The sequence below is a fragment of the Helianthus annuus genome, chromosome 2 (genome assembly GCF_002127325.2).
Source record: "Helianthus annuus cultivar XRQ/B chromosome 2, HanXRQr2.0-SUNRISE, whole genome shotgun sequence".
In the NCBI taxonomy this organism is placed as follows: Eukaryota; Viridiplantae; Streptophyta; class Magnoliopsida; order Asterales; family Asteraceae; genus Helianthus; species Helianthus annuus.
The window spans coordinates 20,969,700-20,990,927 of NC_035434.2; the positions used below are offsets into that span (position 1 = coordinate 20,969,700).

At 39.1% G+C, this 21,228-nt stretch overlaps 1 protein-coding gene and 2 non-coding genes across 3 annotated transcripts; 2 read left to right on the forward strand and 1 right to left on the reverse strand.

Moving 5' to 3' along the window:
- The first annotated feature begins 1,501 nt into the window (after positions 1-1,501).
- Positions 1,502-1,617, forward strand: LOC118489768. The gene has a single exon (XR_004887783.1). It is a non-coding gene; the product is annotated as a U5 spliceosomal RNA (small nuclear RNA).
- Positions 1,618-2,005: 388 nt separating this feature from the next.
- Positions 2,006-2,769, reverse strand: LOC110902483 (probable cysteine protease RDL3). The gene is made up of 2 exons (XM_022149102.2): positions 2,353-2,769; positions 2,006-2,253 (listed from the first exon to the last, which is right to left on the reverse strand). The coding sequence occupies exons 1-2, from the start codon at positions 2,632-2,634 to the stop codon at positions 2,206-2,208; spliced, it is 330 nt and encodes a 109-aa protein (XP_022004794.1). The 5' UTR covers positions 2,635-2,769; the 3' UTR covers positions 2,006-2,205.
- On the forward strand, positions 2,102-2,217 carry LOC118489770. The gene has a single exon (XR_004887785.1). It is a non-coding gene; the product is annotated as a U5 spliceosomal RNA (small nuclear RNA).
- Positions 2,770-21,228: the final 18,459 nt, after the last annotated feature.

The window sequence follows — 21,228 nt, forward strand, 5'->3', positions numbered from 1 at the left end:
AGGTTACATCCGGTAATTGTAGTGTTAGAACTTGTGGAAAATTATGATACAAAGGTGATGAAATCGTATAGAGAAAACATATTTCTCTAAGTACCCATCACATGGGTCTCCAAGTATTTATTCTTTCCAAGAACTCTCCATATATTCATGTATATTTCTTGTAACCCTTCTCTTGTATTTTTCTAGCATTTTTCTCTATCTCAAAATGAGGCACAAAGCCTACTATTTTTACAAGAGATGTGGGTTATGAAAAGTTTCTCTTAAATGGTGATTTATTAGAGACATAAAACTCTAGTAAAGTTTCACTTAATTAGGTATTTAATTAGAGAAATAAAAACTCTAATAAAAGCTAATCAAGTGACATAAAAACTCTACTCAAGAGTTTGTCACCATGAAGAGTCCCATAAATTATCACTAAATTAATTTCCATTCACATTATTCTAATTTTCCAACAGTTTTCTACCTCAATTCAAATAGAGGATACACGATATAAGCTGGAGATTCTGTTTTAACGAGTTTTCAGCAAAGCCAACAACAACACATGATTCCGCTTGCGATTTTAGGTATAGCAACCACAATCTGTTTTAAGGAAACCGGGTAAACACTGACCCTTTTTATGTATATGTTTTTTTTTCTAATGTGGCATACGTCGGTCCGACACTATTGGATACAAAACACAATTCTTATTCAGTAGGGCTGTAAACGAACCGAACGAACACGGACAAGACCTTGTTCGTGTTCGTTAAGTAAATAAATGTGTTCACGAACGGTTCATGAACACTTACTGAACGAGATTTTATGTTCGTGTTCGTTCATTAAGGAAATGAGCGTGTTTGCGAACGGTTCACGAACACAAACAAATTTGGCGAACACGACGGAGGATAAAGATAGATGGCCCAGAGAGTAGCACTCGAACTTGAATCCCTTATTGTGGAACGGAGGTCGATCGTATTCGTCGATGTAAATAATGAGAAATGAAAGGGAAATATGTATAAACAAGGTGAAAGTGGGTTTCCTAATTTAATTGTTAGGGTAATAAAATAAATAAAAGTTTAATAATATATAAAGTACAAATAAAATATAAGAAAGTACAAAGATCTTCAATTAAAACACAAACATACGAACATAAACGAACGCAAATCAACGAATGTTCACGAACACGTTCACGAACACCTTACCGAACGTTCACGAACACAATCGAACGAACGAGACTTCTGTTCATGTTCGTTCATTTAACTAGTCGAACGAAATTTCTTATTCATGTTCGTTCGTTTATTAAACGAACGAACATAAACGAACTTCCCGCCGAACGATTCACAAACTGTTCGCTGAACGTTCAGTTCGTTTACAGCCCTATTATTCAGTTGTCCTTGGTTGTCTTTCAAATATACAAAACACAAATATAACATTTTTTTTTCATCCCACATCGGTTGGGTAGTAGAAACACAAAGGGAGGAAGAGTGTTATATAAAAGAAACAGGTGGAAGTGGAAAAAATACGCAGCCATGCAATGAGCACAAAGCGAACTATTCTTTCGCCTTTTACTAAAGAATACCGTGTGCTCGTTGCTCTAAAATGGCATACGCCTATTTTTGGAGAGTCCCATTCTTTGTGTTTGGGCTCCAACCAATTTTCGTAGTAAAATCTTTTGTTTGGTAGAAGTTGAATTTTTTTAACCTTATTGACTTCTAGTAAAATCGGTTCGCTGGTTGAATTTGTTCATGGTCTAACTAGGGCCAACTTACTTGTCCAAATGCTTGTTTCAGTTCCTGATCTTATACTAATTTGCTTTTGTACGCGTAACATAAAGTATTGCTGACAAATAATGAATTAGTCAAGTTGGTCCAAATATAGCCTGTTTCTCTGTGGTTAACTAACACTGTAGAATCCATGAATTGTTCAGCTTTGAACTGACCTTGTGGATCGTGATCGTGGCGCGTTAATCATCGGCTGTATCTCCGATATAGAATACAAAACATTATATAGAATATAAGTAACACCGTAACATCTTTTTTGATCCCACATTGGTCGGGTTGTCGAAGTACACAAAGAGGAAGGGTGTCATGTAAAGAGGTACGGGGAAGAAGAAGAAAGGACACGCAGCCATGCAGCGAGCACAAAGCGAACTATTCTTTCGCCTTTTACTAAAGAATATTGTGTGCTCATTGTATTAAGTGGCATACGTTTATTTTTTGAGTCTTTTCTTCATTTTCGGGTTCCAGGCACCGCTACATCCTCTTTTTTGGTCATCACCTAACATATATACACAAAGATACACTAATTAGTAGTTACCATTTGTGAATCTTTTTTTGGTACAAATATTTACTTTGGCGATGGACAAGCTGCACGTACCTTGTCGTCGTCCTCCTCCTCGTCCGTTTCAGTGTCATACAAGCCATCATCGACGCTATCGTGTTTGAGAAATCCTATCTTGAGCTCCTCAAAAGTCATGTCGGAAAATGGGCTCAAGCCTTTCTTATAATACGCTGCGTCTGGACCCGAATTATGAGCCTCTATTTCACGAAGATGTTGCTGAAAGGTTTCGAATCTCCTCTTCTCCTCGTCAGCAGTAGGGTACGATTTGGCGTGCGCTAACTTCCACTCTCTGAATATCTCCCAGTCTTTATGAGCCATTATTGCAACCTCTCTGTATTTAACAAAGCGTTTGGAAATCTCAAGGAAAGTTATTATTTATAACAAAACTAACAAGAAGAATCAAAGCATATGCATATGTAACCTAAATAACAAAACCTAATCAATGTTATGAAACACAAATCGATAGATTCAACAATAATAATATCGATAGGATACTGGTTAAACCAAGCTAAACCCTAAATCCAACAGGAGGATATAAGTGCGCGCCAATGAAAACGATTCAAATTTTGAAACAAACCCTAGATTGATAAACCTCTTGCTTGCTTGTTGGAGAATCCAGAATATTAAAATGTGATTAAATCCTCCTATGCACGTGTCTTCTAGAAGGTTTGAGGATCATGCACGTTGGCTTTGAAGTTTTCTTATTCAGTTTTCTGTTTTGAATATGTCTAAGTTGTTAGGGAGTCCGAGTCTTTTGTTTCTAGCCGTTTATGCATTCTAGCCGTTGTATGCTGTCCTATATAATGGCAGCTCTATGTTCTTGTTTTTCATTCACTGCAACAATAATAAAAAGCCTGAGTTGATCCTCATTGTTTGAAGTTTCGTGAGAATATTGTAAGTTCTAATACCAACAGTGGTATCAGAGCGAGAGTGTAATCCTTCCCTGTTTTAACCCTTTCTGCAAATCAGATCTGTTATGGCTGAACAAACAAGTACGTTACCCACTGCTCCTACTCCAATCCCTGTCTTCAAGGGAGAAGGGTATGAACACTGGAGTATCCGTATGAAGACAATTCTGAAGTCAAGAGATCTATGGGATATGGTTGAACAAGGTGTGAATGAAGCTGAAACAGATGCAGGCAAACTCAAGAATGCAAAGAAGAGAGATGCTCATGCTATGGCGATAATTCAACAAGGTGTGCATGATCAACTGTTTTCCAGAATTGCTGCTGCTGAATCATCAAAAGAAAGTTGGGAAATCTTGAAAATGGAGTATCAAGGAGATACACAAGTAAAAGCTATAAAACTTCAGGGTCTAAGAAGAGAATTCGAAAATCTTACCATGAAAGAAGGAGAAACTGTTGGAGAATATTTCTCCAGGGTTATGGGAATTGTGAGTCAAAAAAGAGCATATGGTGAAGTTGTAACGGATCAGGCTATTGTTGAGAAAATATTGCGTAGTCTTACCCCTAGGTTTGACTATATTGTGCCGTCCATTGAAGTCTCGTTTGATCTCACCAAACTTACACCAGTAAAACTTATGGGATCTCTACAATCCCAGGAAGAGAGGCTCAACAGTAGATCCACAGAAAAAACAGGAAAAGGTGAAGATCATGCTTTACAGGTGATCCAAGAAAGCAATCGGCCAACAAACACACGAGGTAGAGGTCGTGGAGGCTTCAGGGGCCGTGGAAGGGGCAGAACACTTGATAAAAGCAAAGTGCCTCAATGCTATACTTGCAAGAAGTATGGCCACTTTTCAAAAGACTGCTGGTATAATGATGAAACACAAGTGAATGTTGCAGCAGAAAGTGATGAACAAGGAGACAAAAATGAAGAACAATATTTGTTTATGGCTTACACATCTCATTGTGAAACTCCGTTTGCCCTCATGACAAAAACAACTCCTGTCAATGAGATAAACAACCTGTGGTTCATTGACTCAGGTTGTTCAAATCATATGACAGGGGCAAGAACCAGTTTCACTGAGCTAGATGAGTCATTCAAGCTTGAAGTGCAGTTGGGAAACAAAAAGATTCTTGCAATTGAAGGAAAAGGGGTAGTTCGGATTAATACTGGTCCTGGCAGGTTCAAGCTTTTGAGTGATGTTTACTATGCACCAACTCTAGGGTATAATCTCTTGAGTGTTGGGCAACTCATGCGAAAGGGATACTCACTTTTGTTTGAAGACGGCATGTGCAATATTAGAAGTCGTGGTGTGAATCTTATGCAGATCCCTGTGTCAAACAACAATATGTTTGTCCTTGATGCTACAAAATCAGGTAACTGCACTCCTAGTGATACCTCAGTTATTCAGTTATGGCACAAGAGATATGCACATGTTAACTTTAGAGATTTGAAAAATTTATATGATAAGCAAATGGTTGTTGGCATGCCAAAAATAAAAGGGGTAGAGATATGTGAAGGGTGTATCCTGGGTAAACAGATTAGACTTCCGTTTAAAGCTCATTCATGGAGGGCTACAAAAAGGCTGGAACTTGTGCATGCAGATCTTTGCGGACCCATGCAGGTACAAAGTCTAGGGGGTAGTTTGTACTATCTACTGCTTATAGATGATGTATCTAGAATGTGTTGGGTTTATTTCATTACAAAGAAGTCCGATGCTTTTGAAAGGTTTAAAGTGTTCAAGGCCCTAGTTGAAAAACAAAGTGAATGTGATATTAAGGTATTGAGAACAGATAGAGGAGGAGAGTTCTGTTCAAAGGAGTTCAATTCATTCTGTGAAATGCATGGGATTCGAAGAGAATTAACAGAACCTCACACTCCTCAACACAATGGTGTTGTGGAGAGAAAAAATAGAACAATCATGGGGATGACAAGAAGTATGTTGAAGGAGAGGAGGTTACCAAACTATCTGTGGGCTGAAGCTGTAGCTACTGCTGTCTATGTCATCAACCGATCCCCTACATCTGCTGTCCAAGACAAAACTCCTTATCAAGTGTGGTTTGATGAAAAGCCTGATGTCTCAACTCTGAAAGTGTTCGGGAGTATTGCATATGGTCATGTGTTTGCTCATGGTAGGAGAAAATTAGATGACAGGTCTAACAAGATGATCTTCCTCGGTTATTCTTCAAATGGCAATGGGTATAGATTGTTCAATCCCATCACAAAGAAGTTTGAAACTCGAAGAAGTGGAGACACAACGGTTATTGAGGATGCAGCTTGGGATTGGCAAGAAGTGCACAAGTCAGAGAAACAAGTTTATGAACGGATGTATGCTGATCCATTTCCTGTAGAAGAGGAAGTTCAGAATGTGGCTGATAACACAGAGAATCCAGCAAGTCCTTCATTTAATCAGGAAGAGCCCACATCTCCAGGTGTATCTAATCAAGCTGAGCTCAGTGCTGGGTCAAGTTCAAGTTCCTCTGCTCCTCTCCGGGTTAGATCGATGACTGATTTGTATGCTAACACGGAGGAGATGCCAACTGAATACTCAAGTTGTCAATTTGCTCTAAACATATCAGATCCCACATGTTTTAATGAGGCAGTTCAAAAGAAGGAATGGGTACTTGCAATGGAAGAAGAGTTGTCTGCTATTAATCGAAATGGAACTTGGAAGCTGGTCTCCTTGCCTACTGGGAAGAATTTAGTTGGTTTGAAGTGGTTATTCAAAACAAAGGTTGGTCCGGATGGTCAGATAATCAAGCACAAAGCCAGACTTGTGGCTAAGGGCTACTCTCAGAAATATGGCATAGACTTTGAAGAAACCTTTGCTCCAGTAGCAAGGTTTGAAACTATAAGAATGGTGCTTGCTGTTGCTGCTCATAGAGGTTGGATGGTGCATCAACTTGACGTAAAGTCAGCATTCCTCAATGGAGAACTAGCTGAAGAAATCTATGTAGAGCAACCAGAGGGGTTTCAAGTTAAAGGAAAGGAAGATAAGGTTTACAGGTTGCATAAGGCTCTATATGGCCTAAAACAGGCTCCTAGAGCCTGGTATGGTAAGATTGACAGCTATTTTGCAAGAACCGGATACACTCGAAGTCTCAATGAGCCAACTCTGTATGTCAAGCACGACTCAGGTAACTTCATCTATGTATGCTTATATGTGGATGATATTATCTGTACAAGTTCAAGTGATGTTCTGATTGCTGAGTTCAAAGAAGGAATGAAGAAAGTTTTTGAGATGACTGATCTGGGGTTGTTGAAATATTTTTTGGGATTAGAAGTCAAGCAATGTGACCAAGGTATCTTTGTTTCTCAAGAAAAATATGCCAGAAATCTGTTGATAAAATTCAGCATGAGTGATTGCAAGCTGGAAGATATTCCAATGTGTCCTAATGAAAAGTACAAGATGGAAGATGGTGAAGATAGAGTCAATGAAACCAAGTACAGAAGCCTTGTAGGTGGTCTGATTTACTTAACTCATACACGTCCGGAACTTGCTTATGCAGTTGGTGTGTTATCAAGGTTCATGCAGTCTCCATCAAAGAATCATGCGGGTGCAGCTAGAAGGGTTCTTAGATACATAGCAGCAACTGTTGCTTATGGAATATGGTACAAGAGAACAGACAAGATTGAGTTAGTGGGATTTGCAGATAGTGATTGGGGAGCTTGTCTTGATGACAGGAAAAGTCTCAGTGCTTATGTATTTACCTTAGGAAATGGTGCAGTGTCCTGGTGTTCAAAAAAGCAAAATACGGTGGCTTTATCCAGTACTGAGGCTGAATATATATCAGCTACTGGTGCTACTTGTCAAGGCATATGGATTAGAAGGATGTTGGAAGATCTGGGTATCAAACAAGAACATGCAACTTCAATCTATTGTGACAATCAATCGGCTATAAATTTGTCAAAAAATCCAGTCATGCATAGTAGATCAAAGCATATTGATCTAAGGTATCATTTCATTAGAGATATGGTGAATCAAGAGAAAGTAGCTCTCAAGTTTTGTAGCACAGAAGAACAAGTGGCAGACTGCTTCACTAAAGCATTGGCAAGAGAGAAATTTGTGATGTTTCGCTATCAACTGGGAGTGCAGGAGTATCAATCAAGGGGGGGTATTAAAATGTGATTAAATCCTCCTATGCACGTGTCTTCTAGAAGGTTTGAGGATCATGCACGTTGGCTTTGAAGTTTTCTTATTCAGTTTTCTGTTTTGAATATGTCTAAGTTGTTAGGGAGTCCGAGTCTTTTGTTTCTAGCCGTTTATGCATTCTAGCCGTTGTATGCTGTCCTATATAATGGCAGCTCTATGTTCTTGTTTTTCATTCACTGCAACAATAATAAAAAGCCTGAGTTGATCCTCATTGTTTGAAGTTTCGTGAGAATATTGTAAGTTCTAATACCAACACAGAAAACGTGCGACTTGAGAGAGAGGTTTTTAGAGAGAGAAACTTAGGGTAAAAAGGTTATATAGAGAGAGAGAGACTTACCGAGATAGATGTGTAGTGATTTTTGGTTGTTGGTTTGGTTTAAAAAGGTAAGGGTAATGGCGGTTGATTGGCTTTTGATTGATTTGATTTTTTTTTTCTAACGGCGATTATATATTTTTTTTTTTTTTTGGTTGTTGGTTTAGTTTAAAAAGGAAAGCTGGAGTCCCAAAATAAAACGAAACAAAAGGACACTTACATGATCACATCTCAGATATTAAAATCACACTATCTACCCCAATTTAGACTATCATATAGAGATCTATTTTTTAGCCACAAAAACGCATCTTCCTTGATTAATGTCACCGTTCTCGTCACCGAAAGTTTTGCATTATTAAAGACGATTCATTTCTCGACCTCCAAATTCTCCACATAGTCGCAAAGAAGACTACCTCAATGACTCTTTTCCATTTGGAACTTCCACATTGTTGCTGAATTATTCCGATCAAGTCTTGGCAAGATTGTGCATTCAAAGGGAATGGTATCTTCACCCATGAAAATATATGCCACCAAATAACTTTAGACATAATGCAGCTGATTCTCTTTCAAACCCGCATAGGCTGCATGTTGTACCCCTAATATTAACCCCTCGATCCGCCAAAGCTGCCTTCGTAGCTATGCACCCGATAACCGACCTCCACACAAACAAGTTGATTTTAATAGGAGCCCATACATTCCCCCTAAAAGGCGTAACATTAACCTTTGTACCTATCTTTTTCATCACCTCTTCTCTGAACAAAGTAACAGAAAACATAGAGCTACTATCCTCCTGTAAAGACTAAAAGTCTCTGTACCTTATTGGTAGATATTTGAGCATTATATATAGACATTACTTACAAAGCATAAAAGGAAAATAATAAATACATTTAATACAAAATATTGACTAGGAGTGATTTACGAGAATGATAGCAATTAGTGGGATTGCTATCTATTATCCCCCCTCAAGCGAGACGGCGGTGAACAAACACGAAGTAGCTCCCGAAAGTGTTCAAATTGCGGTTTCGGCAAACTTTTGGTAAAAATATCGGCTAGTTGAAGCTTGGTAGGAACAAAGCGAGTATGGAGCTTACCGGACATAACGTGTTTAGCCCGTTTATGAGAAACGGGATTTTAGCTCATGAATAAGGCACTACGGTTATCACAAAGTAGTGTGGGTCTATCCGGTGGAAGCGCATGAAGTTCTCGTAACAAGTGAGTTATCCAAATGATTTCAGCGGCGGTGTTAGCCATAGCTCTATATTCCGACTCACAACTTGACCGAGATACGGTAGGTTGTTTCTTTGCACTCCATGAGACAAGATTGCCACCTAGAAAGATTGAATAACCATAAGTGGACCGTCGTGTTTCAATGCATCGAGCCCAATCGGCATCGGAGTAACCCAAAAGAGTAGTATGCTTCGGTCGTTGAAATACAAGGCCATGTGATATTGTCCCTTTTATATATCGAAGTATACGTTTAACAAGTTGGAAGTGATGTTCGGTTGGAGTATGCAAAAATTGACATGCTTGGTTAACCGCATATGCAAGATCGGGTCGGGTGATGGTTAGGTATTGTAAAGCACCAACGATCGAACGATAAAAGGTAGGATCGGAGTATGGTGCACCGGTAGATGGGAAAGAATCAGTTGTTACAAGAGGTGTGGGAACGGGCTTGGCATCAAGAAGCCCGGCGCGGTTAAGGATGTCATGTGCATATTTTGCTTGACTTAGGAACAACCTGTCATTAGTATGAATAACCTCCAATCCCAAAAAATAATTTAGCGACCCCAAATCCTTAATGGCGAATTCATTATGTAGCCGTTTTATGAAGTTGGCAAGCATAACGGGTTTGTTACCGGTGAGGATAAGATCATCGACATAAACGAGGAGATACATAAGACAATCTCCTTGATTGAAAACGAACAAAGACGTATCCGCCCGGCTACATGTAAAGCCATAATTAACAAGAAACGAGCTTAACCTTTGAAACCATGCGCGCGGCGCCTGTTTTAAACCATAAAGAGCTTTACTTAGTTTACACACATAATCTGGAAAACTCGAGTCGATGAAACTCGATGGTTGCTCCATGTAGACGGTTTCGGTCAAGGACCCGTTTAAAAAGGCGTTATTCACGTCAAGTTCATGTAGGGGCCATTTGTTAATGACGGCCAATGATAATACAACGCGAACAGTTGAGGCTTTCACAACTGGGCTAAAAGTGTGAGAAAAATCAATGCCCGGAATTTGAGTAAAACCTTGAGCAACAAGGCGTGCTTTATGTCGATCAATCGAACCGTCCGAGTGATATTTGGTGCGAAAGACCCATTTGGAGCCTACTATATTGGCCGATGCGGGTCGAGGTACTAAGCTCCAAGTATTGTTTCGTTGTAGAGCCTTAATCTCCTCTTGCATCGCATTCATCCAATGAGGACTTTTGGAAGCGGTTCGAAAGCCTTTAGGATCCGGGGTGGCAGGCAAAGCAACATATAAACTGTGATGCATGGTACGAGCAAGAGTGGCACGATGCTTGGGATTAGGTTTGAAAACACCAACCTTAGACCATGTAACCATAGGATGGACTGAAGATGCTTCAGGAGGATGGTTAGAACCAACCGATTGAGTTGAGGAAGGTGAGTTGAGGAATGGTTCGGTTGGGGCTGGGGAAGTTTGAGAGTCGGTTGAGGAGTGGGTCGGTTCGGTTTGGGACAGTGTAGTATGTTGAGGAGTAGGTTCTGTTATAGATGGGGTTGTGTTGGTTAAATTTGGTATTTGAGGTGTGTGAATTGAGTTTGTATGGGAAGTACCATGCATGGGTGGGTCATGTTTGCACAGAATGCACGGGGGTGGAGTTTTGGTGGAAGCAGGTGGGGTAGGGCTAGGGTGGTTAGGTTGACAATTAGAGGAAATATTATGAGTGGGGTATTCCTCTTGGTAAGTGGAGAGCAATAAAGTGGTCAAATCAGAACTGGAAGAATTGTTGTCATACGGAAATGATGTTTCATCAAAACGAGCATGACGAGTGACATACATGCGAGACGATTGTGGGTCTAAACATTTGTATCCTTTGTATTGGTTGCATACCCCATGAAGATACAAGGAATGCTTCGTGGAGCTAATTTATTCGGTGCATAGTCATGAAGATACGGGTAGACGCGACACCCGAAAACCCGAAAGTTGGGGTATGTTGGTTGTGTAGAAAATAAAATTTCAAAAGGTGATTTATTGTCTAACACTCCGGGCGGCAAACGGTTTATAATATATGTAGCGGTGCTAAATGCTTCAACCCAATAAGTGGCCGGGATGCGAGCATGAAATAGCATGGCTAGTCCCGTTTCTACTATATGTCGATGTTTCCTTTCGGCTCTACCGTTTTGAGGAGAAGTGTAAGGACAAGATAACCGATGAAAGGTGTCGTTTTCATCAAAGATTTTCCGGACGTGTTGATTGACGAATTCGGTACCACCGTCACTTTGAAAAACCTTAACTTTTCTTGAAAATTGCGTTTGCACAAAACGCAAGAAAGTTGACAAGACGGAATAAAAACCATTCTTTGTTTTAAGCGGATAAAGCCATGAAAACCGCGAATGATCATCAACAAACACAACGTAATATTTATAACCATCAACACTCATAGTGGGCGAAGGACCCCATAAATCACAATGAACAAGATCTAAAGGATTTGATGCTCGTTTTTTATTTAAATCAAAAGGCATTTTGTGAGCCTTTGCAAGTTGACACGAGGAACAAATATTCGGTTTAGGTAAAATAGAAGTAAACGACAAACAACCAAATTTCTTTAAAATAGAAATAGTATCAAAGGCAACATGGCCTAAATGATAATGCCAAAGTTCAAAAGAGGCTTTATTGGAAGAAAGTGAAGCAACAAAAGCAAGATTCCCATCCCGAAGCACATAGAGACCATTTTCACACCGACCTTGAGCGAGAGGTTGGCTTGTTTTCCGATCCTGAATAGTAAAATAGGGTTGGGAAAATAAAACATCAACGGGATAATCAGTGGTTAATTGACTTATGGATAGTAGATTCTTGGTTAAGTTAGGAATAACCAAGACATCTTTTAAAGATAAGTGCTTATTAATAGAAAAATGACCCGTATGAGAGATTGGTAATGAATTGCCATTACCAAAGGCTACTGTAGAGGTACCCTTATACGGAGCAATAGTATGAAGATTACCCGGAGAGTTTGCCATGTGCGTAGTAGCTCCCGCATCGGCTACCCAATCGGGATCACCGGTGGTAACGTGGCACCGGGCGTGAAAAGCTTGAGCAATATTCTCATTCGTAGTCGAGGCAGTGGCAAATGAAGACAAGCGAGGACATTTGTTTGCATAATGTCCATCGGTTCTACACAATTGACAATGCGGCGGTCGACGCGGGCCGCGAGAGAATGACTGAGAGCTAGAACCACGGGAGAAGGAACCTGACTTGGGTTTGTTTTGGGACGAACCTGAACCCGAACCCCGAGCACGTTGCTGGTTTGATGTGAAAGCAACCGGAGGTGGTGTGGGTGGATTAAGAGTGTGCAAAAACTGTTCATGGCTTTCTGCCTTTGTTACCAGATCTCTAAAGGCAAGTGTATCCCGGTTAGTGCGATGCTCAAATCTCTACCAATAAGGTACAGAGACTTTTAGTCTTTACATGGTATCAGAGCATAAAAGGAAAATAATAAATACATTTAATACAAAATATTGACTAGGAGTGATTTACGAGAATGATAGCAATTAGTGGGATTGCTATCTATTACCTCCCCAGTGACAATACCCCACCTATCCGACTCCGTAATGCCCGCTTTCTCCATGTCTTTAGTACTGGCCAAGTTGTCTTTCCACACGCCTCTAATGTCCTTTTTGAGTCGGATATTATCTACACTATTTTGACTGCCATGGATCGCCGATATAACACGAGCCCACAACTGTGTCAAACAACTCTTTATTCTCTATTTCCACTTTGCTAGAAAGGCCCAATTAAGACTTCTTATCTCGCCCAACCCGAGCCCTCCCATGAATTTTGGTGTCACAATTTTACACCACGAAACCCATCTCATCTTGTTCTTGCCTCCAACTTTCCCCCATATAAAAGATCTTCTAATTCCCTCTAGCGTATTTATCACTTTAACCGGGGCCTTGAGTAAAGCTAAATAATACGACGAAAGATTACCAAGAACCGCTTTAGCCAGCGTCAACCTTCCCGCCATAGAAAATGTCTTTGCCTTCCACGCCAAAAGCTTCTTATTAAATTTATCAATAATAGGCTTCCATGGTTTGATTTTTTTCATATTCTCTCCCATAGGAGGACCAAGAAACTGAAACGGAATCGACCCTTGTTTACACCGAAGCAATTTCGCCATCCTCTCCACCTCTTTTTCTCCCACTCCCACCCCCATAATGCTACTTTTGAATAAATTTACTTTAAGGACCGACACAAGATACATGCACCGCAAGATCCTTCTCAAGTGTTAGGATCTGAGTTTGGATTGACTGTGCTTGTTTGTAAGGCTTTGACAAATCAATGAATATAAAACAATGTAAAGTGCAGTGGAAATGGATACAAACTTTGTAAACACAATCAAAGAAGAGAATAGTTTGATAAACACATGCTTTCTCATTAAGTCGAATGATTACAATGAAAATCAAAAGATTACAAGCCTGCTTACATAACTAAACTCCCCCTCAGCCTGATACCCCAAGGTTGGTTGTACAAGATGAAAGGATTGAATTGAGGAGAAGAACTCACTCAAAACAATCAAATGTAACAGTACAGAGTACTGTTACATTTATAGACAATCCAAACCACTGAAGCATCTCAGCTGACGTTACCATGAAAGTGACATCTAACAACCTAACAAACTCTATCTACTGATCTATACAACTACTGCTTTGCTAACTACTGATATTGCATTACATTACATAAGATGAATAAAACTGCTGCTGCATCATTCTACTGCTGTGAACCCAGCAGTACTTGTCATGATCAGCAGTGCTTGACTCAAGGCAGCAGATTGAACAGCAGGGGTTTTAGTCTTCATCAGTCCTTGAATAGAACAACAGTTGTAGGTCAGCAGATGTTGATAAAGGCAGTACTTTGGAGTGTATCAGATGTTGGAGCCACAGTCAATGGGAAAGCTTATAGTAAACAGCTGCTTATTGTGAATCCATTGTTGTGATCCGGTTTTGGCTTTCATTATCTGTTCCTCTGGTAGGGTTCAATCCCAACAATCTCCCCTGGAACAGATAATGCCAAAACACTTCATTATTCTGGATTTTTATTTCTCATCAGAAGTTCCTTGGCTTGTTTTTTAAATTCAGCTTCAAATTCCTTGGAACTCAGGTCATCTTCATCCCTACACAGTGTAAGTTCAAGGAGATCCTGCAAATCTTCAACACTAAGGCCTAGTGCTTCCTTCCTTGATATGTACTTCACTTCACCATTGGATCTGACCAAGGTCAATATGTGGGTCTTTTGATCAGACGTCCACTTTAGTACTTTTAATCCTAATGGGTTTCTTGGGAGAGATTTATTCTCTGATGAGCTTGAAGATGTTGGCCTTGTGAACACTTGCAGACTTTCAGACATTCTTTTGAAGGCTAGTTCAATGACATTGTTTGCTACAGCTATGTCTTCTGCAGTTTCTTTTTCAATTTGCTCTTGCCTCTCAATGTTTGTCATGTCTGTTGAAGTGTTTGGTGATGCAGGCTTGGATAATACCTTCTTAAAAAGGTTCTGAAGCTTTGTTGAGCTCTCTTCTTTTAGACCCATTTTCATGATGACTTCTTTGAAGTACTCAGCTTCCCTTTTCTTTACCTCTTCTTCAGACAGCTGTTTACCTTCTTCTTGGTTTGACACAAGAATAGGATTGTCTGCTGATTTGAACAGTGTTCTGAGGTTTTCTATCTGCTGTTCAAGCTTCATCATTTGTTCATGCTTCTTTGAAGTGCCTGAAACAGTTATCTTCCTTTTCTTCAACCTTTCATAGGCTTCATCAGTCTGCTGCTTTGACCATTTTGATATGGCTTAGGCATTGTCCATTTTTGCATCCACCAGCTCCTTTTTCTTTCTTTTATACTCAGTAGTGAGGTCAGCAATGAGCTTTTTGTATTTGCTCCAATTTGGAGCGTTCTTCTTCTTTTTAGGATCATTCTTGATTCTGTCAATCCTGTCAGCCTCATGCTTTAGAGCAACTATTGGCCATTCTTCAAACTGTTTTTCTTCAGCAGGATAGAATTTCTCTTTCATGATATAGGCTGGATATTCTTTTCTTAACTTATTTCGTTGATCACCTTTTCTTTGTTCAGTTCTTGTGCAAACTCTTCCATCTGCTTTACTTTTGAGAGGAAGAATTCCAGTTTTTCAGCAATGGCCTCATCACTTAGACCTTCACTTTCAACTTTAGCTCTTATCTTAGTTTTTCTTGCCTTGAGCTTGAGATAATCATCCATATCCTCTAGTGCCATAAAGTCTATAAGTGAGGGGAATCTTCTTTTTGAAGGATCTTCCTTAGTATTGAATTGCCTGTAACATCCCGAAAATATAAGTTCATAAAATTTACAATTTATTTGTAAATAAATTAGTAAAATAAACTAACTAGGGGTGACACTAACCTAGTTAGATAATGACTAGTGAGTAGTTAAAGGACAAAAAGGGAACTGAAGGAAATTAGAGGGACCAAAAGTGATTAAACAAAAATTTAGTTTAATAAAACATGAAAAATAGAAATCTCAAACACACATACGTGTGTGAGATCGACCAGACAAGAGCAAGGGGCGACCAAGTTCTTCAAAACCCTAGTTCAGCATAAAATCTCTAAATTGAAGGATCAAACTCAGTCCAAATCAAAATCCGAACATAGATTAGTGATCCTCATCACAAGGGGGTTACAAGGTATGTAAAATTTGGTGTTAATTCTCTGTTTGAAATTCTCATGAAATTGGGAAATCTGAAATTTGATGATGCATGTTTGTGATTTGGTTAGCTTAGTGATGAGATGGTGTCTAGAAGTAAAACCTAGACAACTACATGTGAAATCATGTCCAAATTCAGGAAATTCCATGAACACATTAAAGGTGGGTTATGGGTTTTACAAGATAATGATGAACACTAGGGTTTAGAATGATTATTCTAGTATAATTTGATCATAGAAAGTGATTTCAGAAAAAAGTATGATGTTTAGGGATAAACCCTAGATAATTTCTTGTCAAAATCTTGCATGATACTTGTAGGGTTCATAATCACCATTGTAGGTGATTAATAAGTTGTAGAAACTTGGTAAACACTAAGATCATGATTCTTGTTCTAGTGTAATCTGAGTTCTATGAGGTACTTTCTGAAATTTGGAAGTTAAAACATGTGTAAATGTGACTAACTGAAGTTGATTTAGATGATTATTACAAGTCATGAACTTGGTTTTGATGATGTAAAAATCTGACCCGCTAGGTGTTTGTTAAAATGCCTAAGTGGGGATTAAAATGTTAAAAATCAGATGAAAACGCAGATTTGATTATTATAGAGAATTATGCGTTAATGATTATGAAAAGAGTTCTAAGTTGATTGTGAATTGAACTCTTTAGGCAAAGATTCCGGATCGTCAAGCGGACAAGCCGGAGCGGATACGCGTTTGAAGGGTGTGCTCTAAAGGTACGCGACTTGTCGTCTCGTTACATTTACGTAGATAAGCCTAGTCGTAAATATGTCTAATGTTGTTATAGCGAAAATAGTTGCGTTTGGTAAGTCTAAGAAGTGATGGAATTCACTCGACAAACCAAGCGGGTCAAAATAAATAGTTGGTTAAATATGTTTATTGATAATACCACTTAATTACTCATAATGGGATGTAAGTAAAGTGATGTAATTCACTATATGAAGAATGTGTTAAAATAATGGTCGAAATGGTAATGTTTGGAGTGACTCGAACGTCACTCGTTAAATTGAGTTATAAAAGCAAAAACCAAGGATTAGAAGGGTTACGCTAAGGTCGACAAGCCCGGGAATGGGTAATTATGATTAGAAAGCAATGTCGACAAATTATGTAGGTATGTAACTTGATTCGTTACATTTGGGTAAATTTTGATATTTAGCATATATGTAGTTGGATTGTGTATTAAAAGTTGAGTTGGATTAAAGCGATGATATTCGCTATGTCGAATAATAGGCCAAGAATCTGGTTAGACCTCGTTGGTAGTCATCAAAATGGAGAATTCCTTAGATGAGCCAAACGGGTCGAATAACCAAATAAGGCATGGTAATACATTGTAGTATGGTTACTCGGTCTCTTGTTATTATTGACAAATGACATCTTAGAATACGAGGGTTAAACATGTTGATTTGTAGGATTGAAATCCGAGAAATTGATTCAAGTAAACAAACAAATCAAACCAAACATAACATTCCAGCGTCTGCCATAAATTATGGTATATACCATAATTTACGGTAGAAACCAAAAGGTTACGGTGGGTTTCCCCTGTGTTACGGTGGAACCAGAAATTCCCAGAAGCTACCATAACTTACGGTATCGACCGTAAGTTACGGTAGAGCTTTAGAACTTATGATAAATTTTGGTATTTCATTGTTAATTCGAATCCGTTTTAGACGTAGTTTCGAATATGTATTACTTCTAAGTATTCTAATACTAATGTTTAATGTAAACATTTCAGTTTTTAGGTATCCAAAGATTGCGGATAACGGTCAAGCTAGCTTTTGAAGAACCGAACACAAATTTTTGAAACTTCCGCGTAAATTAACTCTGCAAGAAAAAAAAATGTTATGTTGTAAACTAGTTTGCAAAACAACCTATGAATGTAAACATTAGTCGGTAGTTGACTAATGTTCGCTACTTTAAAACTTTATTTTTGGAACCTATGTTTTAAAATAGGCCATCTCTTATATCAATCTCTTGAATTATAGCTAAATTCAAGTAGAAATTTTAAGGGTGTTACATTGCCTCATCTCATTTTTGATAGCTTCTAGTTCTAGTGGATATTTTGCAGCATTAGGATCATGTATGTTCTCATCGGCAGAGATTGGCTTTCTTTTTCTAGTGAAGAGCTTTGGTTGTGATGTAGGAAAGGTGAGAGCAGTGGTGGATGGTTGATTAACAGCTGGTGAAACAACTGGTGTTTCAATCGCGGTTGTCATTACAACTACTGATGTATCAGCAGATGTCTTCTGCTTTTAAGTAGGGGTTGTGATGGCAGTGGTTTGAGTGGTGATGAGTGACTGACTAACAGTAGTTGGAACAACTGGTGTTTCAACCACTGTTGTCATTACAGCAGATGTTATAACATCTGCTGTCTTCTGCTTTTTGGCAGGAGGTGATGATGAGATGGCTGTTTTTGGTGGTGAGTTTGTTGTTGGTGATGTGATCACAGATGATGGTGGAGCAGTAGTTGTGGTGGTGTGTGGTGATGTGGTGTGTGTTGATACCGTGGCTTTGGTTTGGCTATTTTCTGGCTCATTGTATATACCATCATCAATTCCCTTTTTCTTCCACTTGATCTTCTCCCCCTTTTTGGCATTATCTGGGAAGGGTTCATTCATGAAGAGAACAGTGGAGGGAACTTTTCCAGAGGCACTTTGAATGTGAGCCTTGATAGCTTTAATATCTTCCTGAGTATCTTTAAATCTTGACTCCACCATGTTTGTCAGCTTTTGTACATGTACAGCATGCTGCTGATCAGCCAACTGCTTTTGTCTTTCCAGCAGTGGTTGGAACATGGTCCATAACTCATTTGCAGCAGGTGCCTGTTGAGCAGGTGCTTGAGCAGGAGGAGCAGTGGATTGGGCTTTCTGAGCTTTTAACAGCTGCTGCACCATATCCTTTATTTCAGCAACTGAGGTTTCCAGGTTTTCAACCCTACCCGTCAATTCCTGATATTTTGTATCATCACCCGAATTAACAGAATCATCTGAATCCCCACCAGCAGTGGTTTTACCAATGTATGACTTAGGAACAGAGTCCCAAAAATCAGCCATTGATGCCCCTTGTTCTTGGTACTGGGGACTTCTTTCTTCAGCACTTGATAACCTTTTGATGTTGCCAGTAGTTAAAACAAACTCACTGGTGGTTCTCAGTGGTGCTATTGAAGAAATTGCCTTCAAGGGAGTGTTATGAATGTAACCATTGTCCAAATGCAAACCAGTGGGTTCAACATTTGTAGTGGCTGCTCCACTTGAACTACTGACAGGAATTACTTGTAATTCCTGCAGTGTAACCTCCTCAGTTGTTGCTGGGATAACAGAGATATAAACATCAGACCTAGTCACTTGTGGGAGTATACTCTCAGTGATAGGTGTTTAAGAGGAACTAGTTTTTGTTTGAGTAATACCAACTGTATGCAACAAGGGTATCATGGATTGTGGTAATATAGAGGGTGAGAGTGAAGGGGTTGAAAGAGACATGTCCTTGGGATTAGGACTGTGGAAGATAGATCCGAGTGGGTCCAGAGCTTCATATTGTGGGGTCCCTGTGTTTACAACCTGATCCTTTTGTGAGGATGCAGGAGGAGTTTGAGGCAAGGGTTGAGATCTTTCTTCCATCTGCTGTGAGAAAGTAGCAGCAGTGGTTATTGGTGACTTTTGTGCTGTCACTGGCATTGACTCTGGGATCTCATCTACCAGAGGTGCCTTTGGTTTGGGTTTGGTGGGCTTTCTGGATGTTTTCTTTTTGGTTCTTTTTGTGGTGGCAGGTGTGGGTTTCAAAACAGTGGGTGTGCTGCTTTGATCACCTGGAGCAGTGGGCTCAGCAGCCGATACCTGAGGAGTAGTTTCATCTGCTAAATTCTGCTCAGGCACCTCTGCTTTTGTTTTTATTGGTGCCAACATTCTAGAGAATGTTTCAGGTGTTAAACAGTTTATTTTAAAAGAAGCACCTTGTTTGGGCAATTCTGCATCTTCCTTTACAAATTTTTGTTCAAAATAGTAGCTTAAAAATCTTGGAAAGAGCAAAAATGCTTTATTATCAACGTTTTTTACCAAATCATCAAATATTTCCTGGGAATAATTAAAATTTTCATTGTTTAAAATTGCATACCCCAGGCATTGAATTTTCGATGGTATTTCATTAAAAGACGTTGTTTTATTAGAAACACACATCAATAGAGTGTGAAACAAAAATCTGGGTGCAGAAGGGAAATAGCCTTTTTGTAAGGTATCCCTTTTTGGTTGCTCTGCATAGCCCCTATTTATGAAATCCTTTTTCAACTCAGTTTTTGAAAAAAAGGTTTTACCTTTCAGGTCATTGAGTTTGAAAACTTCAGAAATAGATTGTGGAGAGATTTGAATCTTTTTACCCTGTATCGAGGAGTTGATGGCTGTGACAGTGTCTCCTTGTTTTTCAAGGGTGGCATTGTTCCAGAACTCTCTGTGGGTTTTTAGATAGATGGGAGCGTCTGCTGTTATCAAAGTTTTATACTTTGATGCAGATAGGATGCCAATGATGGTGTCAAAGGTGTTGTCGGTTGTGGGTTTTGTGAGTATACCTACATAGTTGTGAGGGGCTTTGTAACGAATTTCTGTGGTTTCAGAGGCCATTTGAGTGGCGTCTGTTGGAGTGGAGGAAGAAGATGGTTTTGATTTTGACTTCGATTTTGATTTCGTCATTTTTGATGAAGAAGATCGAAGAAAATTTTTGTGAAGAAGAGCGGGAAACTGCTTTGAGAAGAGAATTTTTGGAATTCAATTCGACAGTGTGAGCCCCTGTTTGGGTTTAATCAGGGTTTTATTTTAGGGAAAAAGTGAATGCTGATGTGGCAGCGGTTATAACGATCCGACGACTAAAAAGCTGACCACGTGTCAACACCTGATGAAAGAGTAAATAATGGAGGACAGTTGTTTTGACATCCACTGATGGATCAACCATCAGTAGTTACAACGGTAACAAAATGAGGCAGTGGATGATTTTTACTATTAGTGGATAGAACAATGATTTTGAACATCAGTGTTTTTCAAGATTTTCAAGGAGCAGAGGTTGACTTTCAACAGTGGACAGACTTTAAAGAGCAGATGTTGAGGCACAACAGCATTTAAGGTACAACAGTGGTAGAAAGCAATAGTGAAGGTCATTAGTATAACAACTGTTTGTGCAGCAGTGTTTTGACTTTTGACAAATAATTTTAGCATCTGCTTGTTTAGATGTGGGTATTGATTTTGTGTAAACACAATCTCATGTTCAACATCTGTTATTCTGCAGAAATGCTATACTCAACAATTTACATTTTGGATGTAAATTCTTAAGTTTAAATTGCCAACAGTTATCTCAGAAATCTTTGTTCAAGGCTTTGCCACATGTTTATTATTCCTGACAGTGGTTCAGCATCCCAGATGATGAAGACTTTTCTACTAAGGCTACTCAATTTGTGTCTAATTATTTGAATTAGAACATGAGTATCTCAGTAGTTCAAAATCAATTTGCAATCAATTTTTGATCGGTGACAAACCAACTTGAGCTTAACATGACCTTGACATGTGTACCATTTCCTTTTGATCAGATTTAGGGATAATAATTTCACAAAAAAAAATAAGGAAATTACAT